We start from the raw sequence: 12,802 nt of genomic DNA, 5'->3' as shown, positions 1-12,802 counted from the left end.
CAGCAAATAATCCAACAGTTGAAGAACATTGGGCCGATTCACCAATATCTTTCTTCTTAAATTTCTTTTTGAGAAAGGTACTAAGAAAAAGTCAGATTCATTATGTGTTTTAAAGTACATAATTAAAGAATTGTTCTCACCTTTGAGCTCTTGAGTGTGTGTAGATTCTGTTCTTACCTAAGAAATCCCAAATAAGAAAACACTGGTGAATGACAGATTTGCCATAAAAACTGCATAAGTGGATTTTAGTAGAAGTTTCTTCTTAACAACAGTTGGTGAGGTCCAATGTTTCTCAACAGGCAATTGCAGATGCAAGAATTTTACGTATTTCAACCTTTATGGGGGCATAATATCATAAAAGGATTCTGGGAATTTAGAGAAATCTCTGCCTAAAGGGCAAGGCTGAGAACCACGACTAGATGTCCATGACCTTTGATCCTTTAAACTAGCATGTTTCTGTGATGAAAATCACTACTTGGACTCAAAAATACTTCGACAAACCATAGTCAATAAACACTGTTTATCAAATGTGTGTTAAGACTGTACTATGCGCAGCAGAAGCCATATGCCAATTATGTCCAGAACTATTTATGCCAACTTCCTGAAAAGTTCTAAAATGGACTGATGCACGGTGAAAAAACTGATTGTTAGCTGATGAGTCAACCTTTCAGAATTATGTTCATGGAAATAATGGATTTTGTGTTCTCTGGGCCAAAGAAGAAAAGGACCATTCAGATTATTACCAGCGTAAAAGTTCAAAAGCCAGTGTCTGTCATGGTATGGGAAGACAGTAGTGGGTACTTTGCACATCTGTTAAAGCACCATTAATACTGAAAGAAATACACATTTTGGAGCAACATATGCTGCCTTCTAGATTGTCTTTTTCAAGGATGTACATGATTATTTCAACGTGATATCCGCTACATAAACAGAGACTGCAGGAGCATTGTGAAGCATTATGAAGCATTATGGAATGTAAAATTTGACATTGAAGGCCCTGTCTGGTTTTGCCACTGAAGAGTTGTGTATTGGAAGAAAATTTCTTCTTTCTAAACTGCATCAGCTGGTTTCCTCAGTCCCCAAATTAATATTAACAGTTCCTGAAAGGAAAGGTGATGTAATACAGAGGTAAACATGCTACTTTCTCAACTTTTTTGGAACTTGTTGCAGGCATCAAATTTGGAATTAGTGTATATTTACAAATGTCACTAAATAATTCATACCAGTTACTAAACAATTTATAGTAGATACTGAATAATTCGTAGTGATTACTGAGTAATTCATAGTATTAACGTGAAAAATATGTGAAGTTATGTGGATACTAAATAATTCATAGTAGTTACTGAACTATTTGCAGTAGTTACTGAATACGTCAGTAGCATCTACTACAGTATCTACCATCATTGTGAATAGTTACAAAACAATTGATGGAAATTAGATTAATAATCTGATGTCTGAAGAAGTGGGTAGCGCTGTTGCCTCACAGAGCCTGGGTTTGATTCCTGGCCGGACGACCAGCGTCCTTTCTGTGTGGAGTTTGCATGTTCTCTCCGTGTCTGTGTGGGTTTCCTCCCGCAGTCCAGAGACATGCAGTCAGGCTGATTGGACATGCTAAATTGCCCTTAGGTGTGAATGTGTGAGTGAGTATATATGTCTGTTTGTCTGCCCTGCGATGGACTGGTGACTTGTCCAGGGTGTATCCTGCCTTTCACCCAATGACTGCTGGGATAGGCTCCAGCGACCCAGAAGGATAAGTGGTTTCAGAAAATGCATCTGTGTGTGAATAATTAATAGTAGTTACTGAATAATTCTAAGGGTTAAAGGGGTTTAAACTTTAAACTGTGTAATGTATCACTGTTACAATAACTGGAATGAGCATTTCTGAACTTCACCCATTTCCTCTGAGATCTGTATGAACCCCATAAAGCGCTTATTATCGAAAACGCTGCAGGTGAAAATAGTTCCACCCATTTGCCGTTTGACAGCCTAAATGTTCTCAATTGCAGTTCCTGACGACGTCTTCGCCCCCACGTACGTCTGGAAAGGCTCGTTGGAACACAAGGCAGTCAAACAGCCAACGACTTTGACAATCACCAGCTTTAACACCACCACCGGCAGAGTGAACGCCACTCTAACCAACAGGAACACAGAGCTTTTACTGTCAGGTAAGAAGCATTAACACCTGTTCTAAGCTGCAGCTCAATGTCATAAAGCGTCGAGATCATATGGTCGTGCATTTAGAAAGGTTTCGCAACTTTGTTATTTAGTTGTTTTGAAACTTTATCCAGGTGTTCTCCATTACATGATGGAAAAATGTTTATTTTAGAAGTGTATTGCAACATTGTTATTTAGTTGTGTCGAACCTTTGCGCTGTAGGTCTCTTTTTTATACACTTAAAAAGGAAAAGGTACATCATTGCATAAAATGCATGAACTGTTTATTTCACACAGTTCTATTCAAATAAAGTCAGAATACACAGACTGCATTACCTTAAAATGCAGTTACAGTTAATGTCAACATATTTTCAGTTTGTTAGCTAAACAATGAGTTATGAAAAAGAGTTTATTAAAGAATAATATCACAATTCTGTTGTATTTATCACACTGTTATGAACCTTCATTACCAATGAGGTATTACAGTTATTCTGTTATTATTTTGGTAAACAATTTCATAATATTGTTGTTTGTAGTCACACAGGTCTCTGAAATAGAAATTGCACTTTTGTACTTTATCTCAAGTAGAAATATGTAGAATAAATATGGTGTTTTTATTCAAACATTATTAGCTCAATTACTTGCAAATAATGCTTTGTAACAGTGTTAAAATGTTCATCACTTTAGCTTAAAGTCCCTTAGATCAGTACAGTTATTTACTTCTGCTTTGCAAATACTGGCATAAGCTGTCCATAAATACTGAAGTACTGCTTTATAAATACATTATTCAATGCTTATGTTATGAAGTTTCTATGTTCTTAAATAATTATCACAGCTTTGCTGTTTATTTAGATTGAAAGTTTATTCTGTTCTCTCTTATAAGACAGGAAAAACTGTTTATTAAAGAATGGTATAATTGTTGCTCGTTCAGTCTTTCTAATTACACAGTCTGTAATTACAGCAGTTGTTTGAGGGCAATTAAGAGTTTTATGAGTTATGTAATTTTTGTTGTACTTCATTTCTTTCCTGATTTATGTGGTTTCATTTTTTTTTACACATTTTATTGCCAAAGTCAGTGTTAGAAGAAATTGATGGGTCTGGGCTGCATCTGTTGTACAGCGTTTTTTGTTTTTTTTGGTTTTTTTTTGCTTTTTTAACTGCAGGTGTGTACAAAAGCAGAGAAGCTCGTCTGACCCTGCTGCTGTATCATATGAGGGCGCTGGTGCACGGCACCCACACCAAAATCACTGAGGAGACATGGACCATGGACGGCTTTGTAAGGATTTGCTTTGTTCGTTTGTTCATTCTTTATTTATTAGTTTAGGTAGTTTGCTGTCAGAAACTGTCAGAGAGGCATTAATACCTAAGTACAACTGATACGCTACCATTCAAAAGGTTGGAATCAATACTTTTAATGATATGAAACCAGTTTTGTTTGAGATAAATGAATAAAATTATTCTAATAAAATCCAAGTACTATGTACTTTTAGGAAACATCAGTTTGGTGTGTCCAGAACGATTCATAAAAGTCCGAATAAAATTAATATAAAGAACAAAGGTCTAATGACAATGACTTTAAATGTTGACTGAAACACCATCTGTCTAGTTTATAGCTCATCTTTGACAGTATTTTCCAGATTAACCTGAATGTGCTTTTGTTCCAGCCAGTCTGTAAAACATGTCACAGCCCATCTTGTTTGCCAGATTGTATTATAGTAAGTTTTGGCTGATTTCAGATTGTTTAGTTGTTCCATCACAGCTGCGAATTTAAAAAATTTGCTCGGGGCAGCTGAGCAACTTCTTTTTCAGAATAAGCCCAAACGGGCTGCAGGTCAAACGTCATCTTACAATGTATCCAATTTGTAAAAACTGGTAAGTAGCTGCAGCGCAAAGCAAGTCTTTATTTAGCAGCCAGTGCTTACTGGAAAGATACGGTTACTGTGAAAAACAGGCTGTTATCACAAATAACAGAATAACAGAACGTGTCTCAACCAACCAGACTGTGTCGTCTGAATTAACTGTTGTAAAATAAAATGTTTTAATATAACAAGTGATTCCAAACTTTTACAGTAGCCTAAATGTACTATAGAACTCATTACCTGACCCCCTTAGTAAAGGTCCAGATACTCCTGAGTAGAGCAGAGCAGTGGTTCCCAGCCTGGTCCTCACTGCCCCTCAGACAGTCCACATTTTTGTTTCAACCAAACTCTCAACACAAAGGGAAGAAGGAAAAATGTTGACCGTCTGAGGGGCCATTAGCACCGGCTTAGGAAGTGCTGTGCCACAGGTTATTTACAAGTGTTGCAATTCTGTCCTTGTTTGCTGTGAATATACTGTAGCTGTGTAAGCAAAAGTGAAGGATGTTTGGACACAAGCAGCTGATTCAATCAAGTTCTTGATGGGTTGCCAAGTGAAGTGTGAGTGTGTGTGTGTGTTTTTCACTCTTTCGGACGACCGAAACTCTCCTCAAGATGATGAAAACGTTTGTTACTGTGAAGACAGTGTTGATTTTTTTCAATAAAACTGCAGGTTTTATTAGAAAAGGTAAAACAGGCCAAAGCTGATTACTTGGCTGCTGGGGTTATGGGTAGAGTTGGATTAGGTGGAGCACAGCAGCATTTACATATACTCATGCTCTTCATTCATTCAAACACCCAGACCTTTTTTTCTGGGGTATCCAGGTATTTTTCTGGGGTGAACATGTTCACAATTGCCGTGAAAGTCCAGTTACACAGGATTTAACATCACAAGGGGCACAAGTTTTTCGCTGTTTCTCATGAATGGTATGCCTAGTGAAGTTTTCCACTTGCAAAAGCCCATAAGATATCCGCTCCTGTTCACATTTGTCCGTCCAATCAGGATTTCAGCTCTGGCTTGTGTTCACACTTAACCCCTTCAAGTTTAATTACCTTTACATTCACACTTTAAAAGCTATGTGTGGATTATGGTTAGTGCCAGATCAGTGTAATGTTTGGCTGATAATACTGGCTGATATTGAGACTGATATCGGAGAATTCTGGAAGGCTGAATGTTTATATTATTTATTTAAGCAAGTTTCTGCTGTTTGAGTAATTTTGGAATTTGACAGTTGAGAACTGACAGTCATAAAACACAGTTTAATTTCAGCTATGTGGAATTACAGTACTGTGCAAAAGTCAAAGATCACCCTTCACGTTTTAAATAGTCCTGTATATTATTTTTAAAAGATATTTCTGAAGAGATTAGATATAAAAAAAAATCTGCTGGTATACTGAAGAAGAAAATCCAAGTTTGTTGAAAAGATATAGAGAAAACTGGGACTGCCAACAACCATGCAAGGCCTACTTGACCACCAAAACTGTCCCCATTGGATAAACAGCACTTAAAGCTTTCATCTTTGAGAGAGAGGAGAAAATCAAGCTGCTTCAGATCTGAAAACATCCACGGTCACTCTTCCACTGTGAGGAGAGAACTCAGCACTATGAGTCTGAAAGGATGTGTAGCTGTCAATAAGACTCACTGAGGAAATATGCAAATCAGAAAAAGAAGCTTCTGGTGTTCCCAGAACAATGAACTGACCACTCCAGAGTCCAGACCTCTCCGAATGTGGATTACTTGGACTGTGAAAGCAAGAAATTGTGTGATAAAATATGCCTGTAGGTTTCTTTGAAAAACTGAAAATGATACAATAAATAGTGAAAAATGTGATAAAGTTTTTGTAGTTTCTGTTTAATTTTCTGTTAAATAGGTTTTCTGTTTTTTGTGACACTGAAAAATAAGTAACTCGTACTTAATGGCTGTTTTGACTACAAATTAAATTAATGAATGGTGGTCTTCGATTTTTGTACTGTACTGTGTATCCGTCTATATTATCAGTTGTCAGATTTTTTTATTTTTTTTAAGTCCATAATATCGGTATTGGTCACAAAATGTTCATATCAGTCAGGCCCAAAGAGACACAAATATAAATACAGTAATGTGAGAGACACTGTATCAGAATCTCAGAGAAACATCGTCTCAGAACCATCTGTTCTACACATATTGAAATGGTATAACACCACAAGAGAGGCATTGATTTAGTTTCCTTTCAGCTTTTATACGATAACACAAACATCATTATCATACAAGCATAATCAAAATCTGTTCTTTTCTTGGAATTATTTCAGATACAGAATAAGAAAACTCCAGAGACTTCAGTCAAATTCAGTGGATGTAATTTGAGCTGTTTAACATCGACTTGACCTGAGACATCAGAATTGACTTGTGGCGTGTTTTACATAAACAGGATTCAGATGGCTTTGTACATTTTGTGTTCTTTTCTGCTGTGAATGCTTCCCATTTGCACTTGAGTGAATTATGTAGCTGGTAAATCACTTCCACTTTAATATTCCCTTTTTCCTGCTTCTTTTTTCATCTAAGCCTTCACGTTCTGGCTACCTGCTACAGCGCAGATGCATCTTAAGCATGCGTTAACTCTGGATGCGCTGTCAGGGAAGGACTGTGATTATGCATTTGGAAGTGTCGAGCTTAGCTGCTGCTTTTATGTTTGACCAGCCAGTGCAAAAGGCAAAAAAAGGAGGGAAGAAAACAGCACTTGCTTTGAGAGTGCAAATTCTGATAGTAAAATACTTAAGCCTTTTGATCTGACACTTTTGTGCTCCAGCTGAAGCTATTTTGTAAGTGGGGCTACTTAGCAGAACATGAATGCGTTTTATTTCTCCTCCAAACAGCCATGCTTTGAGTCGAGTGGCACTTTGGACTGCTCTAAAAAGGCGTTATCATTTGCTCCCTCTAGGTCTCCGCTGAGCACGAAGGCAGTACCTATGTGTTCCAGGGCTATATACACGGCCGAGACTACGGAAAGTTTGGACTGCAGAGGCAAGGTACGCTGCTCTAATGATGAATTTCAATCAAAGCCACGTTGAGCATGACATTCAAATGGAGCGGTGTGCCTCTGTGCACGTTTCTACTGATTGTTCAATTAGGTTTGAGTTAGCAAGCTCACACGACTATACATTTCTCACCTTGATTATGCTGTAATTAAAAAAAATTAATTGACTTGCACCTTAAAAAAATGAATTGACTTGCATCACCTTTGTAATCACAGGTCGGTAGCATGGAATTTCATTAAGAAGGATTTTCAGAAGCCACACAGTATTGTACCTGAAAAACATGCAGTATAATTCAGATCTACAGGGAAAAAAATTAACTGCTTAAAGGCAGATCTCCTACATTTTGCTGATTGTATTTTATTTTTTCCGATGAGGTCTATTATAACTTTTGTGTTTTTCATTTTTTATCACAAATGGTCATAACGTAGTTTAACCTGACTGCTTTCCCGCCTCTCTTTATCCCTTAGAATTAAACAGGCTGTTTTTGTCGCTGTGCTTTTTAGACTGATATATGTAAACGATCTCTGTTCTGACTGGCCCTGCATTGTGCTTAATTCAAAAAGCAGTCAGAGCTGAAACACTCCTTAGAACTTCAATATGAGCGGGCAGAGCTAAACTGCTGTATGCCGAATGGGTGGATATATGGACTGAGGAGTGAATGATAGGTCTCGATAGGTGAATGATAGGTTTATTTTAGAACTAAATTCATTCAAAGGCATCAATGTCATTATTTTTAGATGTCATAGGTAAAAATCTCAAGGAGTTAAGCATCAGAATGTCTACATACAATTAATCAGCTATGTACTGTAGATACCATGCTATATAGACAATATTACAGGTATCTACAAGTGCATTATGAAGTGTTATATGTGTTATCCCTACAGTGGTGCACCCATCTTCTTAATGATACTCTTCACTGTGAAAGTAGTGAAAGAACAGAAAGTAAGTTCAGGGCAGTATGTAGAGGACAATGTAAGGTCAGTAATGTTTTATGTCCGGCAGGTCTGAACTTCACCGAGACCACGAGAAGCTCAGAGGCTCCGCCCAGGACCAACAGCAGCTCCGTGGCCGTCGCGATTCTTGTGCCTTTTTTCGCCCTGATTTTCGCAGGGTTTGGATTTTATCTCTATAAACAGCGGTTTGTACATTCATTCAGTTTTCGCTCACCTGCACACTGCCTCTAACTCAACCCTTAGTCTGGCTTTACATGGTGAAACAGTAATGCAACCAGCAGCATGCAACTTAATTTCCATGCAACTTGTCAGTTATACGACATAACTCAAAAACAAAGTTACACGCAACAGTAGTAGCCAAATTAGAAGGTCATATTTTTTTAAATGTAATTTTTGCTATCTATAGACTGTGTCCCAATTCAGGGGCTGCATCCTTTGAAGGGCGTGGTCCACGAAGGCGTGCCCTTCGAAGGCTGTGTAGACCCGCAAAGGCTGAACCAAAATGAGACCGTCTGCCCTACGGCAGTTTTCTTGTTTGAGTCACAGCCCCGCTGTTCCCGCCCTTACCGTTGTATTACAAAATGCCACACGTGTCAAGTTCTTTTAAAGTTCTTTGAAGTTGGAGCCAGAAACAGATTATTGTTTATTTTTTTCATTTATTAGAGCTGCAGATGCTTCTCTCTGTCTGCTCATTGCTCCCTAAAACAAAACGAAACATTAGCCTAAGTTTTGCTTCAGATCACATTGGTTTTTTTAACATTTGTATCGTTAGCTACTCGCCTCGGTTTAAACCCAGTACATACGTTTAAAAGTGTCTCTTCAGCCGCCATTCGCTCCTCTGCTGACGCCGCCATGTTCTTGAATACTCGCCAGCATGCAGTGAACCTCGGGACATGTTGGCTGGCGAAGGATCCACCCGTTGCCATGGATAAAAAGGACACATTTCATGGCCGCATATGAAGGAGGCTTCGAAATGGGACAGCCTAGTCGCGCCGCTGTGATGCAGTCAGCCTTTAAATGCAGCCTCCAAAAAATGCAGCCCCTCAGTTGGGACACAGCTACAGTCATTCATGAGGTGTAATGTACTGAAATGTGGCCTTTGTAAAATGTTAATTTTTCAGCTTCTAGTGCCACAGTGTCATTTATGTATTTATGGCTTTTTACAACACATTTGACTTTTAAATCCGTTGTGTGCATATTAAGCCTTTAAATTTTAATTAGGTACAAAAGTGTACCTGATGTCTTGCTTATCCTGCCATAGAAGCACTGTGGAACATGTCTCCATCTCCACTACTGTAATATTCTTTACCATCTGGATCCCAAATGAATGTGAGCTCTGTGGGTGAAATTAGGGGGCGTCGAGAGAAAATGAATCTAACTTCACAGATCACCGTAACAGAAGGCTAAAAAGAAGAACAAACAGTGGCACAAGCAGATGTTTACACAGCTTAAGTCAACTGGTACAGAAACGTTAGCTTAAAAAAAAACATTTGTTGTCATGACTCAGGAAATTGCTAAAATTAAGAACAACCTTTCATAAAGTCAATCTGGAGGCTCTCATTTCAGCCACCACATATACCATCTTCTGTTTCATTTTCCTCTCCACTCATCCAGTGAAATCACTGAAATAACTGAAACTAAAACATAATGAATTGACATGTTTTTCAGATCACATGACACTTTATCATTGTTTTTTGCTGTTTCATGAAACATTTTCCATTTCACAACATTAAGCTGCATTGGTTGTAGCTGAGCTTCAAGTCAATTGCAGGAGGCTTTACATTAAACAACTGAAGTGCAACTTAATTTCATGTAGGTTTCAAGCAACTAAAGTTGCATAAAAATATTTCACCATGTAAAGCCAGCTTTAGAACTCATCATTTTGGCTGTATATTACATGATTTTATGATTACAAAGGAATTTCAGTTACATTTTATGTGAATTCCGTTTACATTTGATCGATAGATTTGACTGAGTCTGCTCCAGCTTTTTTGTGTTTGTTTACAATTGAAATTAATATACATTATTGAAGGTTATTAGAATTAACTATAATTAGGGCTGTCAAAGTTAAGGCTTAAATAACATCTTAAGGCAACAAATTATTGACGCCACTTTATTTTTATAGCTTGACCCTTCAAACCATCTGCAGTAGTGCAGGCTGACGCCCAGCTGCAGCACGCTGTATGTTGCTATGATAGAACCCGTGATTGTAGTTCTGTCATTCAGCAGATTACACTGGACAGTGCTCCTGGGAGAACTGTGGCTAAAACAACAAGCGGCAAACTAACAAACGCCACAGCAGAGTGGAGCTCCAGTTCACCTCCAGAGCCTCCACTGTAACAAAAATCCATGAGCTGTATGAACGAGAGTGAGAGGCTATAATCATGGGGGAGTTGAGCCATTGACTGTGTATATGATACATATGATAAATGCACTCAGTGGTTGGAACATGCAGACACTGTTGCTCTCACTGGATGTCAGTGATAACTGGAAACTGTGCTCACTTTGGGAAAATCAGTTGATTTTAATGTTCAGGTTCATGTGAACGCTGCATCATTCACAGGATGAAAATAATGTTACTGTATTGATAAGCTTCATCAGAATGTACTTAGTTGTCCACTTGTATACACTTTTATGCAAAAGCTTGGGCAGCAAAAGTTAGGCAATAGTATGAGTTTTATTGATTTTCTAATTGAAAAGTTAAAATATTTGTTAACACTTCTGCACATTTTAATACAAACTTACTGTTTATTTCCTTAATTAAACATATTGGGGGGAAAAAATAAAACATAAAACATGGCCTGAGCAAAAGTTATGGCACATTTTATGTTGTATATTTTTTTTCCAAAATGTTAAACTCCAATAGTGTGAACTCGTTTTCAAAAATCAACAAAATGTAGTTTAACCAGGGGTGTTCAGACTTCTGAGTGTGACTGTAGCTATAACAAAATAGACTACTGACTTCTAAAAATGCTTTTTAAATTGACAAAACATCTTTCTTTAGGGTCAAATTTGAGCAAATATGACAAATTTGATTAAAACACAATTACCAACTCAGAATAATGTGATGAATTGTTTGTTTGACAGCCCTAATTACAATAGATAGAAACATTACAAAGTCATTGCAGCTGAATTGGCACCTTTACTCTTATACTGATGCATTTTGCATCCCTGGTAGTCACCGCTGTGTCCCCCTGTTTGATTTCAGGAGGACGGATAAAGCGGAGTACACCGGCTGCTCCGCGCACGAAAACAGTAACGGCCAGGCCACGTTCGAAAACCCAATGTACAACACCAACTCCAAAACCATCGAGGGAAAGGTGGTCCGCTTCGACCCCAACCTCAACACAGTCTGCACAATGGTTTGATGACGTCTGTTCGGCGCACGAATTAGACTCGTAGTGTTTTTTTCTTTGTGATTCCTGTTCCAAATGACGATTCTAAAGGTGGTGTCTTACATCTTGGAGGACACACAAGTGTAGGGCAGAAAAGTCAAGCACAGTTAAGAGGAGCCAGTACTCACACATGCCTATGGCTTTAAGCTTTGCGTGGATTCTTGGGTGGGTGGGGTGGGGGTGGGGGAGTAGCTTCACATTTCAAGTGAAGTGTATTAAGATGTGTATCTCACTCTAAGAGTGCTGTTGAATTTTGTATTTAAAAAAAGAGAAAAGTTTTGTCTGTGCAATTATCTGAACCCTGAGGAGGACTCTGGGGGACTGTGAGCTGCTTATATAATGGAGAGGGTTTTTCGTAAGCCTTTCCCAGAATGCTACACAGTCTCAGCGTGGGTTTGCTAGCATCATCATGTGTGTATATTGCTTTCTTGACCTGGCTTCATCCCTCTCAGATGCTTACCACCATACTACAGGTTAGAAGACACAGGTCTGAAAACATGGGAACGCCCCTCCATTCTGTAGTTCACTCTTAAAAAGAAAGGTTCCTAGTGGTTCTTTGAAGTGATGCCACAGAATCACTTCAGTTTCACTGAACAGGTTACAGCAGCCGATGGATCTTTAAAGTGCCAATTTTGGAAAAGAACATAGGCCTCTTAAGACGAAGCTACAGGCCGAAATGACGATTTTGGTCCCATCAATCAGTTTCTTAGATGTGAAGCCCCTCATGGACCTGGCTTGTAACTCACTCACTCACTCACTTTTAGCAGGCTGTAGATTCTCCACCAGGGAGCGCTGTCAACACTGAAATAGCTTTTGGTGCTTTTCCATAAGTTAGCAACTTTAATGAAGGCTTAGTTCCACCCACACTTGGCGCGACCATGTCATGTCATATATCAGTGTAAGGCTTGTTTTGTATAGAGTGTAACTAAAATATTCAAATATGTTTCTGGCAGTATTCACAACAAATGGTGCATATTTTCTCTGCAGTTCTGAGCTCTACTCAAAAACTTATTTCTCAAAATCAGCTTTTTTCTACATTCAAAATTTCTAGAATATCTGCATTCATAAAATGTTCATTTGTTTCTATTCCTATTCTACCATATTCTAAAGATACTAAAGAAAAATAGCTTAATATATTGCTTTTAGCTGGATTTATGTTCGATTTACTACAACAAAATAGTTTGAGAAACATTTTATAATAAAAATGAATACTGCTTTTTTTTGATTAAGCAGTAAAACAAAAAGAGTCCAACACTCTGCTAGAATTTTTCCTCTGGAGGGTGTCGTCACACTGAAATAAAGATTAATATCAAAATCATCCAAATGCTGGATTTTTGGTTAATGTATGCATATTCAAGTAGAAAACATCTCATTTGCATCTTTTTTTTTTTTTTAACTTCCAAAACATAATATACTTGTAAGAATATCAG

At 38.0% G+C, this 12,802-nt stretch overlaps 1 protein-coding gene across 1 annotated transcript in view; it reads left to right on the top strand.

Annotated features, from left to right (window-relative positions):
* Nucleotides 1–11,850, top strand: part of csmd3a (CUB and Sushi multiple domains 3a) — a 457,456-nt gene extending 445,606 nt beyond the window's left edge. Inside the window, exons 66-70 of the mRNA XM_036558514.1 lie at nucleotides 2,007–2,165; nucleotides 3,317–3,429; nucleotides 6,928–7,015; nucleotides 8,027–8,162; nucleotides 11,186–11,850. Coding sequence (XP_036414407.1) covers nucleotides 2,007–2,165; nucleotides 3,317–3,429; nucleotides 6,928–7,015; nucleotides 8,027–8,162; nucleotides 11,186–11,345 — 656 coding nt within the window. The 3' untranslated portion in view covers nucleotides 11,346–11,850. The remainder of the gene's footprint in view (nucleotides 1–2,006; nucleotides 2,166–3,316; nucleotides 3,430–6,927; nucleotides 7,016–8,026; nucleotides 8,163–11,185) is intronic.
* Nucleotides 11,851–12,802: the final 952 nt, after the last annotated feature.

This window comes from Colossoma macropomum, unplaced genomic scaffold, assembly GCF_904425465.1.
Source record: "Colossoma macropomum unplaced genomic scaffold, Colossoma_macropomum, whole genome shotgun sequence".
In the NCBI taxonomy this organism is placed as follows: domain Eukaryota; kingdom Metazoa; phylum Chordata; class Actinopteri; order Characiformes; family Serrasalmidae; genus Colossoma; species Colossoma macropomum.
The sequence above is the reverse complement of the archived record's forward strand: the minus strand, read 5'-3'. Positions and strand labels throughout refer to the sequence as shown.